At 47.9% G+C, this 17785-nt stretch overlaps 6 protein-coding genes and 1 non-coding gene across 7 annotated transcripts; 1 reads left to right on the forward strand and 6 right to left on the reverse strand.

Annotated features, from left to right (window-relative positions):
* Positions 1-996: 996 nt before the first annotated feature.
* GGI43DRAFT_169846 (cytochrome P450) lies at positions 997-3199 on the forward strand. The gene is made up of 6 exons (XM_083199702.1): positions 997-1368; positions 1441-1783; positions 1855-2202; positions 2263-2619; positions 2682-2792; positions 2867-3199. Exons 1-6 carry the CDS (start codon positions 1051-1053, stop codon positions 3022-3024), a joined length of 1635 nt encoding a protein of 544 aa, XP_083065469.1. The 5' UTR covers positions 997-1050; the 3' UTR covers positions 3025-3199.
* GGI43DRAFT_169852 (protein kinase regulatory subunit ATG17) lies at positions 3127-4984 on the reverse strand. Its single transcript, XM_083199703.1, has 2 exons — positions 4377-4984; positions 3127-4313 (listed from the first exon to the last, which is right to left on the reverse strand). Exons 1-2 carry the CDS (start codon positions 4887-4889, stop codon positions 3375-3377), a joined length of 1452 nt encoding a protein of 483 aa, XP_083065470.1. The 5' UTR covers positions 4890-4984; the 3' UTR covers positions 3127-3374.
* A 662-nt stretch (positions 4985-5646) lies between these two features.
* On the reverse strand, positions 5647-9062 carry GGI43DRAFT_169915 (uncharacterized protein). The gene is made up of 3 exons (XM_083199705.1): positions 8283-9062; positions 7946-8222; positions 5647-7890 (listed from the first exon to the last, which is right to left on the reverse strand). Exons 1-3 carry the CDS (start codon positions 8628-8630, stop codon positions 5849-5851), a joined length of 2667 nt encoding a protein of 888 aa, XP_083065471.1. The 5' UTR covers positions 8631-9062; the 3' UTR covers positions 5647-5848.
* A 1813-nt stretch (positions 9063-10875) lies between these two features.
* GGI43DRAFT_169985 (high-affinity nickel-transport protein-domain-containing protein) lies at positions 10876-12878 on the reverse strand. The gene is made up of 3 exons (XM_083199706.1): positions 11952-12878; positions 11321-11882; positions 10876-11254 (listed from the first exon to the last, which is right to left on the reverse strand). Exons 1-2 carry the CDS (start codon positions 12751-12753, stop codon positions 11416-11418), a joined length of 1269 nt encoding a protein of 422 aa, XP_083065472.1. The 5' UTR covers positions 12754-12878; the 3' UTR covers positions 10876-11254; positions 11321-11415.
* Positions 12879-13272: 394 nt separating this feature from the next.
* GGI43DRAFT_169897 (Malate/L-lactate dehydrogenase) lies at positions 13273-15017 on the reverse strand. The gene has a single exon (XM_083199704.1). The coding sequence runs from the start codon at positions 14530-14532 to the stop codon at positions 13453-13455; it is 1080 nt and encodes a 359-aa protein (XP_083065473.1). The 5' UTR covers positions 14533-15017; the 3' UTR covers positions 13273-13452.
* Positions 15018-15092: 75 nt separating this feature from the next.
* On the reverse strand, positions 15093-15174 carry GGI43DRAFT_t29. Its single transcript has one exon. It is a non-coding gene; the product is annotated as a tRNA-Gly (tRNA).
* Positions 15175-15395: 221 nt separating this feature from the next.
* GGI43DRAFT_170181 (phosphatidylinositol-specific phospholipase C1-like protein) lies at positions 15396-17637 on the reverse strand. Its single transcript, XM_083199711.1, has 4 exons — positions 17213-17637; positions 16758-17049; positions 16100-16679; positions 15396-16007 (listed from the first exon to the last, which is right to left on the reverse strand). The coding sequence occupies exons 1-4, from the start codon at positions 17241-17243 to the stop codon at positions 15681-15683; spliced, it is 1230 nt and encodes a 409-aa protein (XP_083065474.1). The 5' UTR covers positions 17244-17637; the 3' UTR covers positions 15396-15680.
* Positions 17638-17785: the final 148 nt, after the last annotated feature.

The following is a 17785-nucleotide window of genomic DNA, read 5'->3' on the forward strand; positions in this document are numbered from 1 at the left end:
GTCAGTTCAGCTATTATCTGACTGCCACTCAATTGGGCAATAACGCAGTGCAGTTACCTTATTACCGTGTGGGGGTTATGTAACTCTGTGATAGTCCAGCCGCGTAAGAAGTTCGCCGCAGCACCATCTTCTATGTGGTTCCCATGTAATTGATCACACTCAGCTATGTTACCCCACCAAATAGGAAGATGCATATATCGTAAAGGGCGCAATGAACGTGCAAGCCTTGAATACAATCAAACTACCGCTTTTGGACAACCCCTCACATACCTATCTATGGGATTGGTGTTGGAATATCATCGCTTAGCAGGACTATTCATCAACTCAGGACAAGAAATACTAAAGTGCCCGGTCATAAGGCGTCGGGCGTATTTAGCCGACGTTGCATCCAATGTCATTGCAAAGCCAGGCCAGCCAAACACAATCCTAGAGGAGATAGCTATGCCACCCAATATACCATGGACAAATGAGAATCACTCTATGAGAAAGACGCAATAGCAAGGGGCAAGAGCAAGACCGGGAAAAAGATGAAAAGCCTCGGCAGTTGGCTTCTGAAAAAATGTGGACATGGAGATCTCTCTGCCCAAGGCCACCTATACGTTTACAAAGCATTGAATAATCTCAAGGATTGGGAGAGAGCAGTCTTGCCTCAAAGGTATACGGAAGCAAACGAATGAGGCTCCTAAAATAGCATGAAAATAACATTGTATGAAATTATAAGTTAATATAATGCGTGCGTATATCGAGATACGCTGCTACCTCTTCAATCTGGGATGCTCTATCTCGCAGTTAGTTGCCACAGAAGCATCGCCCTGTCATATAGAGTCACATCACGAGGTACCAACTCTCCGCATTTGATAATTCAATAATACTACCCTCCATATGTTGTATTTGACGTCAGTAATATGTCAGGCTAAATTAGATAGTTGGAATATCTCTGGAGGCGATGAATATATATTGGATGGTATTTCTAGCGGGTAATCTTGAAGACCGCAAATTTGATAATCATTATTCTATCCAAGCCTGATGTAAAACTCTTTTCTCTTCACCATGATTCTTACTCTTCTCCCGTTCTACAAGGCAACCTATGAGCAAGCCACTCTCCTAGGAGTTGTGGTCTGCTTGTTCACTGCCTTGCTGAGCTATCTTCCAAGCTATCTTCCAACTCGGCCTGTCAAATACTTTCCTGGACCCAAGCCATGGCCTTTATTGGGCAACTTCTTTTACTATTCCAAGGTTTTGAAAAATGTAACAGTAGAACTTCCTTTGATGGCAAAGAATTTCGGCGACATCTGTATGTTATGGATGGGCTCGAAGCCAAACTTATTGATACACAATTTGGAAGATGCGCATGAGATATTAACCAAGGTCAGTATACAGAGAGTCTCCTGGTACTGCGATAATATTCTCTTGAAAATGGCCATGCTAACATGTATATAGCGAAGCGGCATGACGTCTAACAGGCCGAGGACGAATATTTTTGTAAAGCGTATTTGGCCTGGGGTTTTGCCTTTTGCCCAAGTCGGCGAAGAAATGCGATTCTATCGGCGAATTTACATGGACATTCTCGGCCCGAGACAGTCGCAAGAGGTCAGGAAATATCAAGATTACGAAACTAAGATGGGATTGGTTGCATTTTGCGAAAAGCCAGATGAGTTTGTGTCTCATGTAACCCGCTTTGCGATGAGTGTCATCTTCAGTGCCGTGTACGGAACCAGGATCAGCCAGCTCGACCATTCCGTCATGGTTGAACTATATGATGTTTGGAACACGGGTTTGCGTAGTATGTACAATGTTTATCCAGAAACTAAATATCTCAACAACAGCATGGCGGAAAGCACTAACAATGTTTAGATATTCAGCCTGGGCACCTCATAATAGACTGGTTGCCGATCCTTGAGAAGCTGCCATTGTGGCTCCAGCCTTGGGCCAAGCTCGCTGATTCTTTGCACGAGCGCGAAACTGCTATTAATAGGGCCTTTCTTAAGTTGCTAAGAAAACGTATCGAGGCCGGAATAGTGCCTGCGTGTTTTGGCATTGATGCCTTGGCTTATCAAAAAAAGCAGGGATTTGACGACAGTGTCTTAGTTGACCTTTTGGGTGGGATAGTTGTTGCTGGCAGTGAAACGACTGCCACTATTATGCAATCCTTTATGAAACTCATTGCTATGCATCCAGAGGCTCAGAAGAAAGCTCAGGAAGGTATAAATACATGATCCTCAAGATGTTCTTATGAGGTTATCAGACACTAAAATTTTATAGAACTCGACCGCGTTGTTGGACCGTCTCGTCTGCCAGCATGGGAAGACCAGCCAAACCTTCCTTACATTAGGGCTCTTATAAAGGAGCTTCACAGATATAGTCCCATTCTTACGTTTGCTGTTCCACATGCCTCTACTGAAGAGATTGTCTACCGTGGAAACACTATACCCAACGACACAGTAATAATGCCCTGCCAGGAGAGCCTTCATCACGATCCTAAACGTTATGATAACGCTGAAGCTTTTCAGCCAGAACGTTTCCTTGGCGATGACTTGGATTCACTTGTTAGTGCCAGACAGAGAGATTATTGGAAACGCGACCATGTCGACTATGGCTTTGGTCGTCGTATGTGCCCAGGTATGTCGCTTTTCCATGCACTTTGCTCTCTTTAGAATTGTTTAGTTGACTCTCTGTAAAAGGCATACAAGTTGCGGAGAACTCGCTCTTTATTCAGATTTCTCGCTATCTATGGGCCTTTAACATTACGCCCAAACCTGGCGAGCCTCCGCTTGACATGGACGATTGGCAAGGTGAGTGGCAGCTATATAGCGCCATGCATGGATAATATCACACATTTGCTGACGAGCTTTTCTCATCAATATAGAGTTGTTTACTAGGAAGCCGAGGCCATTCAAGGTGAATATCACGCCGCGTTCTGATGCTATAGTCCAGGTTATACAGCAGACAGCGAAAGAGGCGCAAACAGATATTCCAGATGTTGATGATATCGAGATGGGAGATTTAAATTTTACGAGACAATAATAAGCTCAAAATTGTATGCAATGGAATTTGAAGTTATTTTTCACCATCATAAACCTTTATGGAAACAAAGTTCTACATAGCTATTCAAAGTACTTTTCAACACTTAGTATTATGAAAAAAGTTGATCAAATTGCAAGTCTTTAAATATAAAAATGAACCCTGGTATTCCCAGTACTCCATAAATCCAATAACCAAACAAATAGCGGTATTTCCGAAACTTCAAATTCACAACCAATATCAAAACAAATCTGTATTACCCAAATAATTGTAGCTCAAGTCAATCAGGGATATTCTTCCTTTCTGTTGTATGTAAAAAGAGACCTGTCGCTTCGATAATCACTCATTCTTGTTTAGTTACTGCCCGGATTCGCATCCGCAAAGCCGTCTTCGGTCGCTTGTTCATTGTCGCTAACTTCAACAATCTTCCATCTCTTTGCTGGGCCTTGCATATCGGCCCATAAATCTGTAGGCAGAAATTCTCCAACTTCTTGTCGAAACGTCTCTCGTTCTGTGCGGTCCGTCTCAAGCATCTTGTCAACGCTCTCTTGAGCCTTGCGCAAGATGGCCTGAACCTTGTCCTCTACGGTCCGGCGACGAGCAACTTCTATGAGCAGCCCGTGATAAGCGCTGGCATATCCTTCGTAAAATTCTCTCATCTGCTGCATCTCCTCAAGTTTTGTAAACACCACCTCCTTCTCCATCTCCCACCGAGACTTGAAATCCTCCTCGGCAGCCAGATAGTCGGCCAAGCGATCCCCGATTTCTCCCAGTGTAGCATATGCATCAAGCATGCCCAAGTGCGCTTTTCTCGTTAGATCTGTTTGATCTCCCAGAGCGGCATTTTTGCCCTCAACTTGGGCGAGGTGATCTTGTATATCCTGCACAACACCATCCACCAACCGCGCATCCTGGATGACCACCCTAAGCATTTCTGCTCGATCTTCTGCCGTCTGCGGCTCAAGATCGGACCTGTTGGATTCTTGCTCGGCAATAACACCCGATATTGACACGCTTTCGCCCCCTTGAGACTGGGTGACCTCGGCAGCCTTCCTGCGGGCCAAGGCCGCCGCTCCCTCGGTGGTCCGGATAGCCGTGACACACATGTCGAAATGCTGCGTCAACGAGGCCAGGCACTCGGCCATGTTTGCTGAATGCTCGAATATCTCCACCAGTAGCTTCGTTATCATATCTTGCGGTGCGGGCGTAGGCGCATTGTCGATTATTTTCTTGATATTTCGAATGTCGGTTTCGAGTCGGAGCAGATCGCCGTCAAACGAGAGCTGGATTCCCTATAGTACCACAAACTGGCCGTTAGCCCAGCTACACAGAGCGCATTCAGGAACAAGACTTGCCTGCAGCTCCTTTATGCACTGCTTCATCGCGTCCCTCATCCCGTGAACGCTTCCCTCGTCCACAAAATCTAACAAGCTCTTCCTCGCTTCGCCCTTGGGTCGCAGCGCCGCCCCGACTACTGTTGTTCTCAGCATGTTCATTGTGTCCTCCAACTCCCCATCCACCTGGTCCATCCTCTTCACCAGCTGCACAAAGTCCTTTTTTCCCCATTCACACGTCGCCTGCAGGCTCTTGCCAACGCGCCCCAGAATCACCACCTGATCGGCAATGGCGTTATGTAGAAAGCCGGTCTGGGCGGCCAGCATGACCGTGTCCTCGTGGGACTGTCGCGCTGCCCTGGCGATCTCATCGGCACGCAGGACGAGTGTCATCGACGAGAGCGACCGCTTCGAAACTAGCAGATGGTTCACGAGCGTGTCGACGGAGATGGCCAGACGGTCGTTTGACGGCCTCAGCGACCCGGCAGACGACGAGTCGGGGCTGCGCCGTGTTGACGCTGCTGGCGACGCCATGTTGAGATGGCCGCTGCTGTACGCGCGTAGTCGAGATCTGATATAGCTGTCTCGTGTATCACAGAATCGGATTTGACTGTCAATGAGAACAGGCCCGGGCTACATGGTGAGCCAGAAGGGATGAATCGCAGAGCCGACAAAATGTCTGAGGTGAAACGAAACGAGCGTGAGCTTGCCTGGTGCAGGTAGCCGATAAGGTGCGCTCTGATAAGCCGGCTGGCGTCATACCTACATGTGCATTGTAGTGCTAAACCTTGATGGGTTCAGGCGTTCTCCCTGCAGCGCGATGGAGCAGGTACTGGGTACTCGGTGGACGCGCTGTAAGCGGCTGCCTAGGCCTAGTTTCGGTACATCCAAGCCCCTTGACAGGTGCCCCAGCTGTTCTAACTGTAGGTACTGCTCTAACTACAGCAGAGGTTTTAGCGCTCAAGCTGGTTTGGTTAAACCCGCTCGCTACCCCAACAAGACAGGAATGCATCTTATAAACTTCAACGCCAAAATACTTTCGTGCATATTGTGTTATTTCCGCTTCAAGATTAAACTATATTCAAATTAGTCTCTTACCACAGACATCATACTCTAGCCACAAGAGCCTCCTACGCAACTGTAAAAACTGTTATGATGGTGATTTCCCAAGAGTCATTTGCCGGAAGGTGAGAATCACCATGTTAATCAAACCATCGCTTACTGCAAGTCATCATCTAATACTAAGCACTATAAATCTGAGAAAATGATGTATCAAATAAAATTGAGTAGTGTATTAATCAAATTGAGTGGTGTACTAACTCCATAGCCATGTTTCTCAAAAATCAAAAGATTGAAGCGTTCTATAGCATCAAATCGCCCAGAATAGTCTACTCTCTACAAGTCTTAGTTCTAACGAAATCATCGCGGCATAATTCTATCTATGCTCAAATCATAACAATCATCGCTCTCTACGCTGCATAACGTCAATAAAATTACTCCAAAGAAAGACCAACTTCGCCCGCTGCGTTCTCTTCACCAAGGCGTTGGCCACCGGCATTGTCTTGAGCATTATCAAGGTCTGCCTGGCCCTTCTCGCCCATGCCATCGAGCGATCCACCCTCCATAACGGTCAAGAGCTCCAGCTCTTCGTCCTTGGAATAGACGCGGATGCCCACAATGCAGACTGCATTCCACGGCGTCGGCATGTTTTCTTCCTCGGTGTCGTAGTCGTCCCGAAGAGGAGGAGCGGGATACGGGAACTGGCGAGGTCTGCGTGTGTAATCGTCATCGCTATAAAGCTCTTCCCAGTCCTCAATAGGAGAGTCAGATGAGTCTCCGTCAGACTCATCGACAACTGCGGGGGTGTCGTCCTTCTTCTCTTCATCAGCAGCGGGCTTAGGCTCTTCAGCTGAAGCATCCTTCTCTACATCCGCAGTGGCAGGGGGAGCTCCGCTAAGTGGGGGCACATCTTCCTTCTTCTGGTCTGAAGGGAAGATGCTGGCTTGCTCTGACTTTGGAGTATCAGTAGGCGAGCCGCTGGAGTTGGAGTCCAAGTCATCAAGTGCCAATTTGCTGACGTCGATGTTCACAATGTCGGCGTCAAGAGGGGTTGAGATACCTGAGACATTCTCAGACTTGTCATTGCTCTCCTCCTTGATAGATGCCTCAAGGGCCTGCTTCCTGAGCTCCTTCCTGAGCTCCTTCTTCCGCTCCTTCTTTTCGCCATTCTTCTTCTTCTGCTTCTTCGTCACATCGCGGCTGATGTGACGTCTCTCCCACTGTCGTCGTCGTTCCTGTTGGCGGTGGGCAGTGGCCTTCTCTTGGTCTCTCTGCTTGCGAATCTTGGAAACTTTTTCCATATGCTCCCAAGCCTTGCTATGTGCCAAGTCGTAGGCATAGCCAACTTGCGCAAACTTTTCGTTTTCGACTCGCTTTTGGCTTTCCCTCTTGACAACCTCTTCAACAGATGGCAAATCCTGGTTGCGCTGGCCAGTCACCTTCAGGTATACCGTATAGGTGCCGGAAGGAAGATCAGGAAGCTCCACAGACACCGATCGCTTCATGAAGTAGTTGCCATGAGAGCGCACAATGTAATCTTCTGCGTCGGGTCGATCTTCATGGTGGAGGCGGAAGTGAAGGCGGAAGCTGTACTGTCCTTGAAGACCCTTGAAGTATCTTCCATCTAATTGCGATAGGACAAGAATAAGAGGAGAATCCTTGGTCAGCTTGATACGGAACTTTTCGTGGTATTCAGCCTTCCATGGGACATCGACTCCGATCCATCGCTGACAACAGCGCCAGTCATTGTCTCTGAACAGACGAGTTCGGTCAAAATGGGTATACTTGCGGACCAAGTCCTCAAATGTAATCCAAAAGACAGAATCGCTGCCAAATTTGTGACCTAGCTCCTCTTGAGCTTCAGCGGTCCACTCTTTGGAACCGTCGCTCCACGCTCCCTCCCAAAGGCCCTTGCGGATCTCGCCCCAGGGATTGCGGAGCTTGACTAGTCGCTGGCCAGACTTGAGGGTGCGAGCATCGGTAACAACATAGGCATGAGCTTCGCTGATGCCATCGCGATTACCATAGCCATAATCTAGAATACCGGCCGAGCAGCCAAACATGAATTCTTTGTTGACTTTGGATAGTTCGTTATCCCAAAAGGCATCAAGATCCAGGATATCAGAGGAGAGAAGCTCCGTAGTAACTCCACCAGAGAGATCCTCTAGACCTTCTCCGATCCAGCCACCAGAAAGGGAAGCATAATCACCATGGGCTTTGGCGTATGCCTTCTCAAGAAGTGGCACCCAGGTTTCATTTTGATCCTTGCACTGAGCAAAGAACAGTGACTTTGAGCCCGTCTGATATGTCTTCCTGTAAGTTGTTTCGGCATCTTCGTTCCGGTCGATCTGCTGGAGAAGGTCACGCTGCATGCTTGGTGAGTCCCAGCCAGGAGACTTGAGAAACAGCTTGTCATCGACAATCGAGTAGACCCATTCTCCATCGCGGTAGAAGAGAAATCCATAGATACCGATTTCTGCCAATTGTTAGCATCTATTTTATATAACAATGTAGAAAATGTTCCATCTTACTTGTATCGTATGCCACACAGCATCGGGGAACGCCGTTCTCGGCGCTTGCCAATGCAGTGAAGCTGGACATTAGCCAGCAATCTCCAAGGCCTCCTTGCTTGACGTCGCTTCCGCTGACATCTTTCATAAACGTGGGCTTTTCGAAAATCTCGTGTACTCTCTTGACAGCCTTGGGCACGACGGCTTTAGAGCCCAGCAAGGTCGTCTTGTTGATCTCAAATTTGTCGCTGCCGATATAGTTGAGGGTGTTGCCTTTTTCGTATCTCAGATCCCAGTCCTAGTGGAAACCGGTTAGCTATTTATAAACAAACTTTGGAATCCGCATAGAATTACTTACCAAATCCCAACCGGGGTCACGATATCTCATATTAACCCGCCTGCACTCCTTGACAATCTTCTCGACCTTCCGTCGACATTCTTCCGCCGCGCGCTCGTATCCTTCGGAGAGCAGTTCATTGGGCCGGTCTAATCCCGATCGAGGTGTGACAGGATCGAATGGAAGGACCGAGAGCGCCGTGTAGAACTTGCGGTTTGAAAACTTCTTCCATATCTTGTTGATGGATTGCTGGGGATGCAATCTCTTCTTTCTCTTCTTCTTGTTGTCTTGGTTGTTACCTGAAGAGGATGGCTGTGAGCGAGGACGGCGAGGGTCGTCCGACTCATCTGAAGAACTGTACCCGTGCATCTTGAAAGGACTGAATGGTTTATACTCTATTGTTAACAATCAAATTGCAAGTGATGTATTCTAAAGAGTGACAGATCAACTGCCAAAAAGAAAGACGACACACGCAACGAGATGAAAAAGAAGGGCTGGGGACAAAATGGCAAGCAAAGACCGAGGATCGGGGGGAGAGATGAATAAATACTGATTCAGTCTCTACTATGTGTACACCACGTTAAACTTTTTTCCTCTTCTCCGTACAGTGACTTGACTTTTCGGACGAGGCGCACTGGCGTGGCTTTGCGACTCACCGACTGGGGACCCTTCGTTAAGAGGCCTCTAATAACCCATGCTTAGTCCCAGCTGCTGGGTTAGAGATCTGTACTTGTGGGGTGCGCTACCGGCCGGGGCTGGGATGGGAGTTGCCGTGTTGGATACTGTATGGAGAACTCCGAATAACCAACGAAGAGCCGCTAGAGCGTGACTTGGGTGAAACCATCTACCGTGAGCTTGAAGTCTCTCCGCGGAGCGTGTTGCTCGCAGTCGGACCAGGCTGAAGGCTCCTGAGCAGGAAAGCGTACCACGAAAGGATTTCCCCGTCCGAACCCTTTGTTACACCATTGTGTCTTTTTTTGGGCTTTGAATGAGGTCTGTCCGAATCCTTCCGGAGTTACACTACTGTGATGAGGGTGAGAATACGATGTTGTGTTTCGTTCGTCGTTCTGGCCAGTGGCGTGTACTCTGTGTAATCACGTCGTTTTGCCTGAAAATAGAGTCTCTTTTTGGCTGATAAATACATAGTCTGATGAGCAAGAATGGGACCTTCACTTGAAGGTCTTCCACCAAGACATCGTTCTCCACACGAATCGTGTTGAATTCTGGGGTCCTGATGCCCCTGACCGCCGCAACGTCCCACAGCCGCCAAGTGTCTAGCGGGATGGACGGATGGCTAAAGGGAATTTTTCAGGGTCCAAACACCACCACTACGGTCAACTGGCTCTGTGTTACTCATACCATTAGCACGCTTATTAATACCCCTGCAGTTGAATCAGCATACATCAAATAGCGAATCTCATGGCAGCAGATTGCTTTGCTGTCAAAAGCACGGCGATCAAGAAGCAATCATTGGCCTATCATTCTCCCCATCGCATTTATTGCTGACCACCAAAAGCCGCGGCCAACAAGGTGCATAAGTGCAGTCTGGCCCCTTGCATATAAGGGCTCGTTTTCCAGGCTGGATTAGCAAGACATGGATAATGCAATAGGCAGTCACGCACGCTTAGCTGTAACCGAAGCTCGCAATGAGACCAATATTGCCACCCTTCCGACGCCGGTGAGGACTAAACATGTCGCTTAGACAGTATGAAAATCGAGCTGAGCACGGAATTGGCATTCAGTAATTCGAGCACCAAAGGGTCCTCTGATCCCTTCCTATTCCGACGTGTCCCCTAATCTAATCATGCCGATGCAGTCGTATGCTCAAATCGGAGGATGCCAGCAAAGACTTTTTCATGCTCAGCGTGATCGTCATCTTCACAATCAGACACCGAGTTCCCCCGACAGGAAGGCTGTGCGTCTGCGTTAAAGCATGGCGCTTATTTCATGCCGCTCGATACCCGAATTCCGGCTTTGGCAAGTGATTCGCAGGAGAGGATGCCCGATAAAGGAGCGGTGGAAAGGGTCTCACCACACTGAAACGCCACCAGTTCAACCACTAGAGGACTGACAGCATCGCCTAGGACGCTCGAGAAGGGAAATGAAAATCGCTAATGGCGGCAACACCGAATATCGAAAGGCGCAACATTCGTCAGAGGTTCAACAGCTCAAAGTAACCGCCATGTAGACGGTACCCCGCCGTCGAATGGCGAACTAGAGGCTATGGCGAGCTGAGATACGTCGCTTCAACCTCTGGGGAACGTCCAGAAGACCCTGACAGACGCCACCAGCCCCATTCCCCACCATCCAGTGCCGAAGAGACAGTGCGCAATCGCCAACAACACGTGGTAGTCGTATTCCTGCAGCTGCTGGGCTGAAGCGAGCGTCTAATGTCGCGAGCTGAAGGGAACAGTCACACGGGCAGCCTTGCCTGCCATCGTATCCATTTAGGAGGCCGTAGGCAGCCAGATCTCCATCAGCAGACAAGGGCTGTCTAGGACTGAGAACCGTAGATGAGGCTGAATTCCGTAAATTAGAAGCAAAATGACCAAAAAGCACAAGAAGTTGCAGGCAGAATTATGACTAAGTTGGGCGGTGGCACCTAGGACTGGTCACTAAGACAGGCAGCCACGCCCGGCGCGGTTCCTCGGCAAGGACATGCCAGACGCTTCCAGAATCCCTGCAATGGCGATAAGCTTTTGCGATGCGCTATCGGGCTGCCTCAGGACGAATTGAATGATAGTCTATTGTCTACAGTATTATCTGCGACAATCAATTACAAAGGTCAATGATATGTGTCATCGAACGCATTAACGCAGCTTGAGTATGGCGATATGTTCTAGAGATCAATTGATATCGGCGCTCGCGTAATAGCTAAAATGCTGTGTAGCGAGAATGTTGAGATGCAATATCGAAGACAGGTCGTCAAGTCCCTTAACTTAGTATAAAAGCAAGGATAATGAACGCTGTCAAGTCTTATTTTAGAGAGAAGGCTATTATTAGAGAGAAAGTCAGTAAGTCCCAGTACCTTATAAATGAAGCTTAGAGCATGAGCCTACGCCTTGCACATGTGTATAAGTCGCATAGGTCATATATCAGTAGTACCGATCAACGAATGGCTTGTATTTCTTATATTCCAGGTGAAATTTTATACTTATTCGCTGTTATTCGCAACTGCTACTTGTGCGCTCGCTGATTTTGGATTAGGAGGCTGCTCTTCCAAAGTTCGCGATGATGTTCCTCCTTCAGCTTCCACATCATCACTCGCCTCTATAACCAACACCTCCTGAGCCCCTCGTTCCATGCGTCTCCTCCACGGACCATAGAACAAGACAGACCCAATGCCAACAATAACAAACAGGCCGCAGATGCTCCCGCCAATAATGTCAAAATGGTCTCCAACAGCCGAAACGCCGTCCCAAAACTTGCCGCTTGGGTTGGCCACATTCTGTGCCAGCGACAAAACCTGGATGATGCCAATAAAGGCAGCAACCACAACGGTGATGCCGGTGAGGACGATGGAGTAGTATAAAATTGCGACTGTATCTCGCGAAAAGGCTTTGGATGTATATAGCGCCATCATCAACGCGCCATCAGTACTATCAACAAGACACATGCCAGCTGCAAAATGAGATATGAGTTAATCTTTTCAACGATACGAGATTTTAAAGAACAAAGACAAAGACTTACAAGTAAATAGAATCGGAAAGATGAGAATCAGCCAGATGCTCGTTCCCTGTACCGCCTGTATACTCGCAATTCCCAAGACGGCAATCTCAGAGCTCGTATCAAAGCCAAGGCCAAATACAACTCCAAGAGGATACATCTTCCACGGCCGGTCAATAGTCTTGAAGAGAAATTTAAGAGATCTTATCAGAAACCCGCCGCCTTCAAGTTGGAACTGGTCGTTGGTTTGCATCGCAGTAGCATCACCGTCCTCGTTATCCAGAGCATCGCCATCGCCATCGCCATCACTCGCGATGCGCCTCCGCTCAGCAAGAACTTCTTTCAACCTTTTCACGAGTTTATACAGCACCCATCCGTTCCCCAAACACAAAATGATTAAAACAGCTGCACTAACGCTCGTACCAATAATATTTCCTACCCTCTGGAAGCCATCAAAGCGTTTCCTCAAAGCGCCACTTGTCGCAGCCACGACAATGCATGTAATAATCACAATAGTGCTGTGTCCCAGTGAGAAAAACGTTCCTACGGTGGCAGGTCGTTGTCCTGATGCTATAAGCCGCCTCGTCATGAGGTCAATAGCAGAGATGTGATCCGCATCGAGGGCATGACGAAGACCCAAGGCGTATGAGAGCGCAGCAGGAGAGATGAGTGCCGTGTGAAAGCGCAGGACAATGCCAATGGCAGTCCAGACAAAGACGTTCACTATGATGAGGATGGCGATGATTCGGATACTGTTGGATGGGATCGTATGAAGGAATTTCGGCTTCGGAGGAAGTTTGAGAGATGGGAAGTGGCGAGGAGGCATGATGACTATAATGATATCAAGACTCAGAATACAGTAAGGAGATTATAACTGGCCGCGATGACCTATCTCTGGAACAACAATGGCCATGGGGAAAAAATCAGACATGTATTCATAGTGTTCAGCTGCTCATCCCTTGCATACAACCCCTCTCTTTCTCCATCTTAGGGTTATTAATAACCGCAAATACTGCAGAGGGCGTGACAGCATTTTTATTGCAGATGACATAGATATCAGCGTAGCAACTCTAAAACTTAATCTCCTAACCAATACGGATAGAAGCTTGAGCCCCCACCATTGATAGCTGATAAGGGTGGGCGATTGTGGGAGCTAGGGGACCTTATAGATAGGCTTTTTATGTTGTAATGCTCCAAATAGCGCTGACACATTGTATCTGCTATAGATAGTGCTGTAAGATCGGATGGAAACCATAATCTGTCCATCTTTTCTGAAAGAGGTTGAAGGGCAGCATGGCTTTCGAATATAGATGTGAATGTCGTGAGACATCTCCACGGCTAAATGGGAGTTGAATGCGGGGAATACAAATCAGTTAGCTTGGTGCACCCAATATAGGAATTAATTGACTGTTAGTAGTAGTGTCTTACATGCATATGAACGTGCATACAAGAAGCTTCAAATATCATCTCGCCTACAACTAATTTTAACAGTTTCATTATATATACCAATATCATAAGTCATCCATCATGTATCCACAGCTAAACCAGCAACCCCAACCTTTCTCGCCTCCTCGTTCAATGCATCAATCTCAGCTTTCACCAACGGAATCCCCGTCTTCTCCCTCTCCTTCTGTGTCAACTGCTCAATCTCTCCTGGAAAATATATCCTCTCCACGCCTGCCGCCTTTTGTGACCCAACCACCCGCTGGTATAGATACTGCATGCGCTCTCGGAACTCTTCCAGATCCATGAACAAATCCGGCTTTATAGCAACCAGGAAATGGCCCACGTCGGCCGGCTTCGACGGGTCGTAAGGATTCGTCACATGCCCTGCAAAAGCAGATCCAGAAAGCACTCCTGAAAATACATCCATCATGATAGACAGCGCCGAGCCCTTTGGTCCGCCCATAGGTAGCATCACACCTCCCAGTGCAGCCTCAGGATCATCTGTCGGCCGTCCCTCAGCATCAAGCGCCCAATCCAGGGGAATCTTCTCGCCTCTCCTCTTTGCCTTGTAAATCTTGCCTCGCGCCGCCACTGATGGGGCCATATCCAAAATGAAATTCTCCATTTCTCCTTTTCCAGGGGCGCCGCAAGCAATCGGCGACACGCCCATGAGCTTCTCCCTGCCACCCCAGGCTGGCAGCGCAGGGCTCGAATTCGTAAAGACGAGGCTCATCATGTCCGCGTCCAGAGCCTGCTGCACAACCCACGCGCTCATGCCAAAGTGATTTGAATGCTTCACACTGGCCAGTCCAATGCCGTAGGTCTTCGCCGATTCAATCGCCGCTGCCATGCCCATGTGTGCAGCTACAAAGCCAAAGCCATTGTGTCCATCAACCTGCGCTACTACAGGCGTCACTTGCTTTAGCTCAGGCTGTGCACCGGCATCCAGGACTCCCTGGCGGATGCGCTCCATGTATGAGGGGATGCGGTTCATGCCGTGAGTATCGACACCTCTCAGATCAGCCGCCACGAGGCATTGCGCTACGGTGGCCGCATTTCCTGGAGAGACGCCGTTGCCTTTGAGGATATCTTGAACGAGGCGCCGAGCCTCTGCAGCAGCAACGGGGATCTTGCGAGCAGCCTCTTCCGATTCAGCCATGTTAGAGAATGTGATTGATGTATATGAAAAGAATAATTAAATTGACTTGAAGATGGATTCAAGAATTAATGAAACGCTTGGAAATTAGAGTCATGCATTATACTAGGTAAGCCATCTACATCTTTACTGGTTGGTCTGTCTTATTCCACTGCGGGCAGTCGTGTTAGCGATCGCGGGGCTCCCATTCGGTGCTCCGACAGCGGTCTCCGGCCGGGCTGCGGAGCTCAATGGCAGTGCAGTCAACTGTTGGGAATCGGCAAATTTACAAGAAATAATGGGGATTGAATTGTTGAATTCGTAACACGATGGAGAAGTCCTACGAATGAAGATACACTGTCAATGCCTCAGCAAATTTCAAGCAGCAAGCAGCGATATTGAGTCGCTGATACGAATTCAGCTTGGTTGCGTATCCGTATTCGATACGGTAAAGTAGAGCAATTAGGCAGCACAATAGCTACTTTTTAATTGAAAAAAAGGGGGAAAAGAAATAAGCTGAAGTAATGTGGTTTTCGAGAGAGCAGTCAAAAAGCAAAAAACAAATTGATCCAGCAATAGATCAATGCGTCATCCGGAACTCGAATCCGGGCCTCAACTTGACCTGTAAATGGAAGAGTTGAATCCTAACCCCTAGACCAATGACGCTTATTTGTTGCAAATGCGACTACTCTTTTAATTTATATACCCATTTACCTACCATATCCCACAGCCCACCTACCCTAACTCCCATCATTGTCAATTGATATAAACTGCTTCGTAATGCATTAATGGTCGGTTCGATAACAAAGTAACAGTTATTCTGAGTTTTGATACGTTATAATTACCTGTTCTATGAGCAGTCTTCACACTGCTCGTGGTAGAACTGGTGTAGATTTAGAATATTGAGTAAGGGCATGTAAATACTATGGGTTCTATATTTGCATTTGATACCAATACTCCATTTCTTACACGAAACGGCTAATGAAGATCCAACATCATGTCCATTCCCTTTTATGCAGTCTCAATTGTATTCCATCTTTGACGTATTCATGAATCAGTTTCTTCATATCAGAATCTCATCTTTCCAACCTCAATAACAGCAAAATGATTCAACAACCAAAACTCCATCCATCTAGTACCATCAACATCACCAATTCCTCGTTCACCTTCATCTATCCTCTATAATACTCCTCCGGCTCCAAACTCCCCTCATTCTCACATCCTCCCTCCCCCCAACTCACAGGATTACACCTCGCCCCCTTCCCACCCGGAAATCTCACCGCATAATCGCATCCCCATCGTGAACTCATCCCAAACGCCGGAAAATCCGTCGACACAATGTGCGCCCCAGACCGCAGGGCCGCGTCCCTCCGAGAAGTCGAGCAGTTGTGCTCAAGAACCGTGCTGAGCGGCTCGTCGGCGCGCGTGCGGACCCAGTAGTTTGCGCGGACTTGGGCTTGGATGAACTCGACGTTTGCGTACGTGGATGGATCGTTGTGCTATATTTTTTACAAGTTGTTAGTTGTTTTTCAAAATCATTCAAAAGCCTAAGTGTAGCTTCTCTCAATGACAAAATAAGTCTTTATCTTACCTTTTGAAACGCACAGTCGCCCTGTCCAGGCGCACTATTCGTAAACAGCACTCTTCCCTCCAGATTCGGCCTCCCCTCGATATACGCATCACGTACATCATGCACCGGGCCGTTATCCATGAGAAAGAAGATCTTTCCTCTCGCACTTTCCAAATCAGGCCAACCGTATTTCAGGATCGATTCCTCCAGCGTCATGCCGTCTCTTCGAATGTCGTCTGGAGTGAGGAGCTGCGATTTCTCAAACACGGAGCGAATCTCCTCGTCGACAATATCCAAAAGCTCTGTGTTCCATGGTATAACTTTTGCGCCGCCTAATCTTTCTCCCAGTTTTTCTGCCGTCGCAAATTCCATCATCATTGGCAGAGGCACGCTGTCTGGGTGTGCATCCATCCACCCTTTAATGACCTGCAGACAGGAAACCAGCGTAGAGCAACTGGTGTGATAGTCCACATCTGGGATATGCAACACCTTTGTGCCCTTCTTCTTAAGCGCTGGGTCATTTGGAACGCCTAGTCCAGCAAGTCTGCGAATCAGCGGCTGGCTAAACATGCCGCCATCTGGATCTGCCAATACGTCTATTCTGTAAAACCGCTCCCAGCCTCGTTAGCAACTCATCACTCCTCAAGAGATACCAGCTATTTTGCTTGTAATTACTCACTCTAGATTTCTCACATGAAGATACTCTAGCTGTACATCCAACGCAGAATGAGAATATTGCAAATCTATCGCTCCTGATGCAAAAGTAGACTGGAGATCTCGCTCCGCCTTGGGGGCTTCAATGTGGTAGCTGTTGTGCGTTCCAACGACCTGCATGTGGTTCATTCGCACAGCTCCCTCTGTCCAAACAAGTCCATTCTTGACAAATTTGCTTGAAACGCCATGTTGAGCATGGTCGTTTTTGAAGACAATCTGAGATTCAGACGATGGAACCGCCACAGCGCCAAGCGCGACTAAACATCAGCCATCAGCCATCAGTCCTCTATTTCAACAAAACAATAGCAAAAGATCAAAGCAGCCCATCCCATTAATCCAATTGACATAAAAAAGATAAAAAATTCTTCCAAAAAGCACCACTCTCCTCAGTGGGGAGAGAATAGAACAGAAAGCACTTACAAACTGCAGCAGCAAGATATCGCTGAATCATCGTCACAACCACCAACGTAGTCTCCACCCCGAATATCGGATCTACCAGCGAATAGACAAGTTCAAACGACGCAAAAAACACAAACCAACAAATCTCATAAACAAATCATCAAAAGTATCTTCAATAAAGCAAAATGAATGAGTGTAAGATCAGAAACTTCACACTAAGAAAAAATAAGGGATGGAGGGAGGGGACGGCCCTGAAAATTAAGAGCGCGGGTGACAAGTCAGACACAAACGCCACCAAGACGGCGATGACATCGAATCGCTAACCTATGGAGCCTCACTTTTCGGCTTTCTTACTGGCTGTTTTTACACCCAACGCTCGGGTCTTTTGTCGCTAGGGCCACCTGATAGCGATGATCACTGATACGTTGTTCCCCTCTCCTATTGTCAACTCTTTCACAGCCACAGCCACGTTTCAGCACTGCTGCTCGTATCTTGTCCCTAGGAATTCGCTAGGCTGTACACCTGGGCACCACCATGTCTCAGACCCAGCCACCGTATTTCAAGTGTGCTTTGTAGGGCAGATGAGGTGTCTAG

This window comes from Trichoderma evansii (genome assembly GCF_050947405.1).
Source record: "Trichoderma evansii strain SZMC 28006 chromosome Unknown GGI43scaffold_2, whole genome shotgun sequence".
NCBI classification, from domain to species: domain Eukaryota; kingdom Fungi; phylum Ascomycota; class Sordariomycetes; order Hypocreales; family Hypocreaceae; genus Trichoderma; species Trichoderma evansii.

Coding starts and splice junctions, on each gene's coding strand:
- GGI43DRAFT_169846 (XM_083199702.1), top strand. CDS start 1,051: ATGATTCTTACTCTTCTCCCGTTCTACAAGGCAACCTATGAGCAAGCC. Junction 1,369..1,440: donor CGCATGAGATATTAACCAAG/GTCAGTATACAG, acceptor ACATGTATATAG/CGAAGCGGCATGACGTCTAA. Junction 1,784..1,854: donor TTGGAACACGGGTTTGCGTA/GTATGTACAATG, acceptor AACAATGTTTAG/ATATTCAGCCTGGGCACCTC.
- GGI43DRAFT_169852 (XM_083199703.1), bottom strand. CDS start 4,889: ATGGCGTCGCCAGCAGCGTCAACACGGCGCAGCCCCGACTCGTCGTCT. Junction 4,314..4,376: donor AGTGCATAAAGGAGCTGCAG/GCAAGTCTTGTT, acceptor GTGGTACTATAG/GGAATCCAGCTCTCGTTTGA.
- GGI43DRAFT_169915 (XM_083199705.1), bottom strand. CDS start 8,630: ATGCACGGGTACAGTTCTTCAGATGAGTCGGACGACCCTCGCCGTCCT. Junction 8,223..8,282: donor GTGACCCCGGTTGGGATTTG/GTAAGTAATTCT, acceptor GGTTTCCACTAG/GACTGGGATCTGAGATACGA. Junction 7,891..7,945: donor CTGTGTGGCATACGATACAA/GTAAGATGGAAC, acceptor AACAATTGGCAG/AAATCGGTATCTATGGATTT.
- GGI43DRAFT_169985 (XM_083199706.1), bottom strand. CDS start 12,753: ATGCCTCCTCGCCACTTCCCATCTCTCAAACTTCCTCCGAAGCCGAAA. Junction 11,883..11,951: donor CTTTCCGATTCTATTTACTT/GTAAGTCTTTGT, acceptor CTCATTTTGCAG/CTGGCATGTGTCTTGTTGAT.
- GGI43DRAFT_169897 (XM_083199704.1), bottom strand. CDS start 14,532: ATGGCTGAATCGGAAGAGGCTGCTCGCAAGATCCCCGTTGCTGCTGCA.
- GGI43DRAFT_170181 (XM_083199711.1), bottom strand. CDS start 17,243: ATGATTCAGCGATATCTTGCTGCTGCAGTTT. Junction 16,680..16,757: donor CTTCATGTGAGAAATCTAGA/GTGAGTAATTAC, acceptor GCGGTTTTACAG/AATAGACGTATTGGCAGATC. Junction 16,008..16,099: donor GCGACTGTGCGTTTCAAAAG/GTAAGATAAAGA, acceptor TAAAAAATATAG/CACAACGATCCATCCACGTA.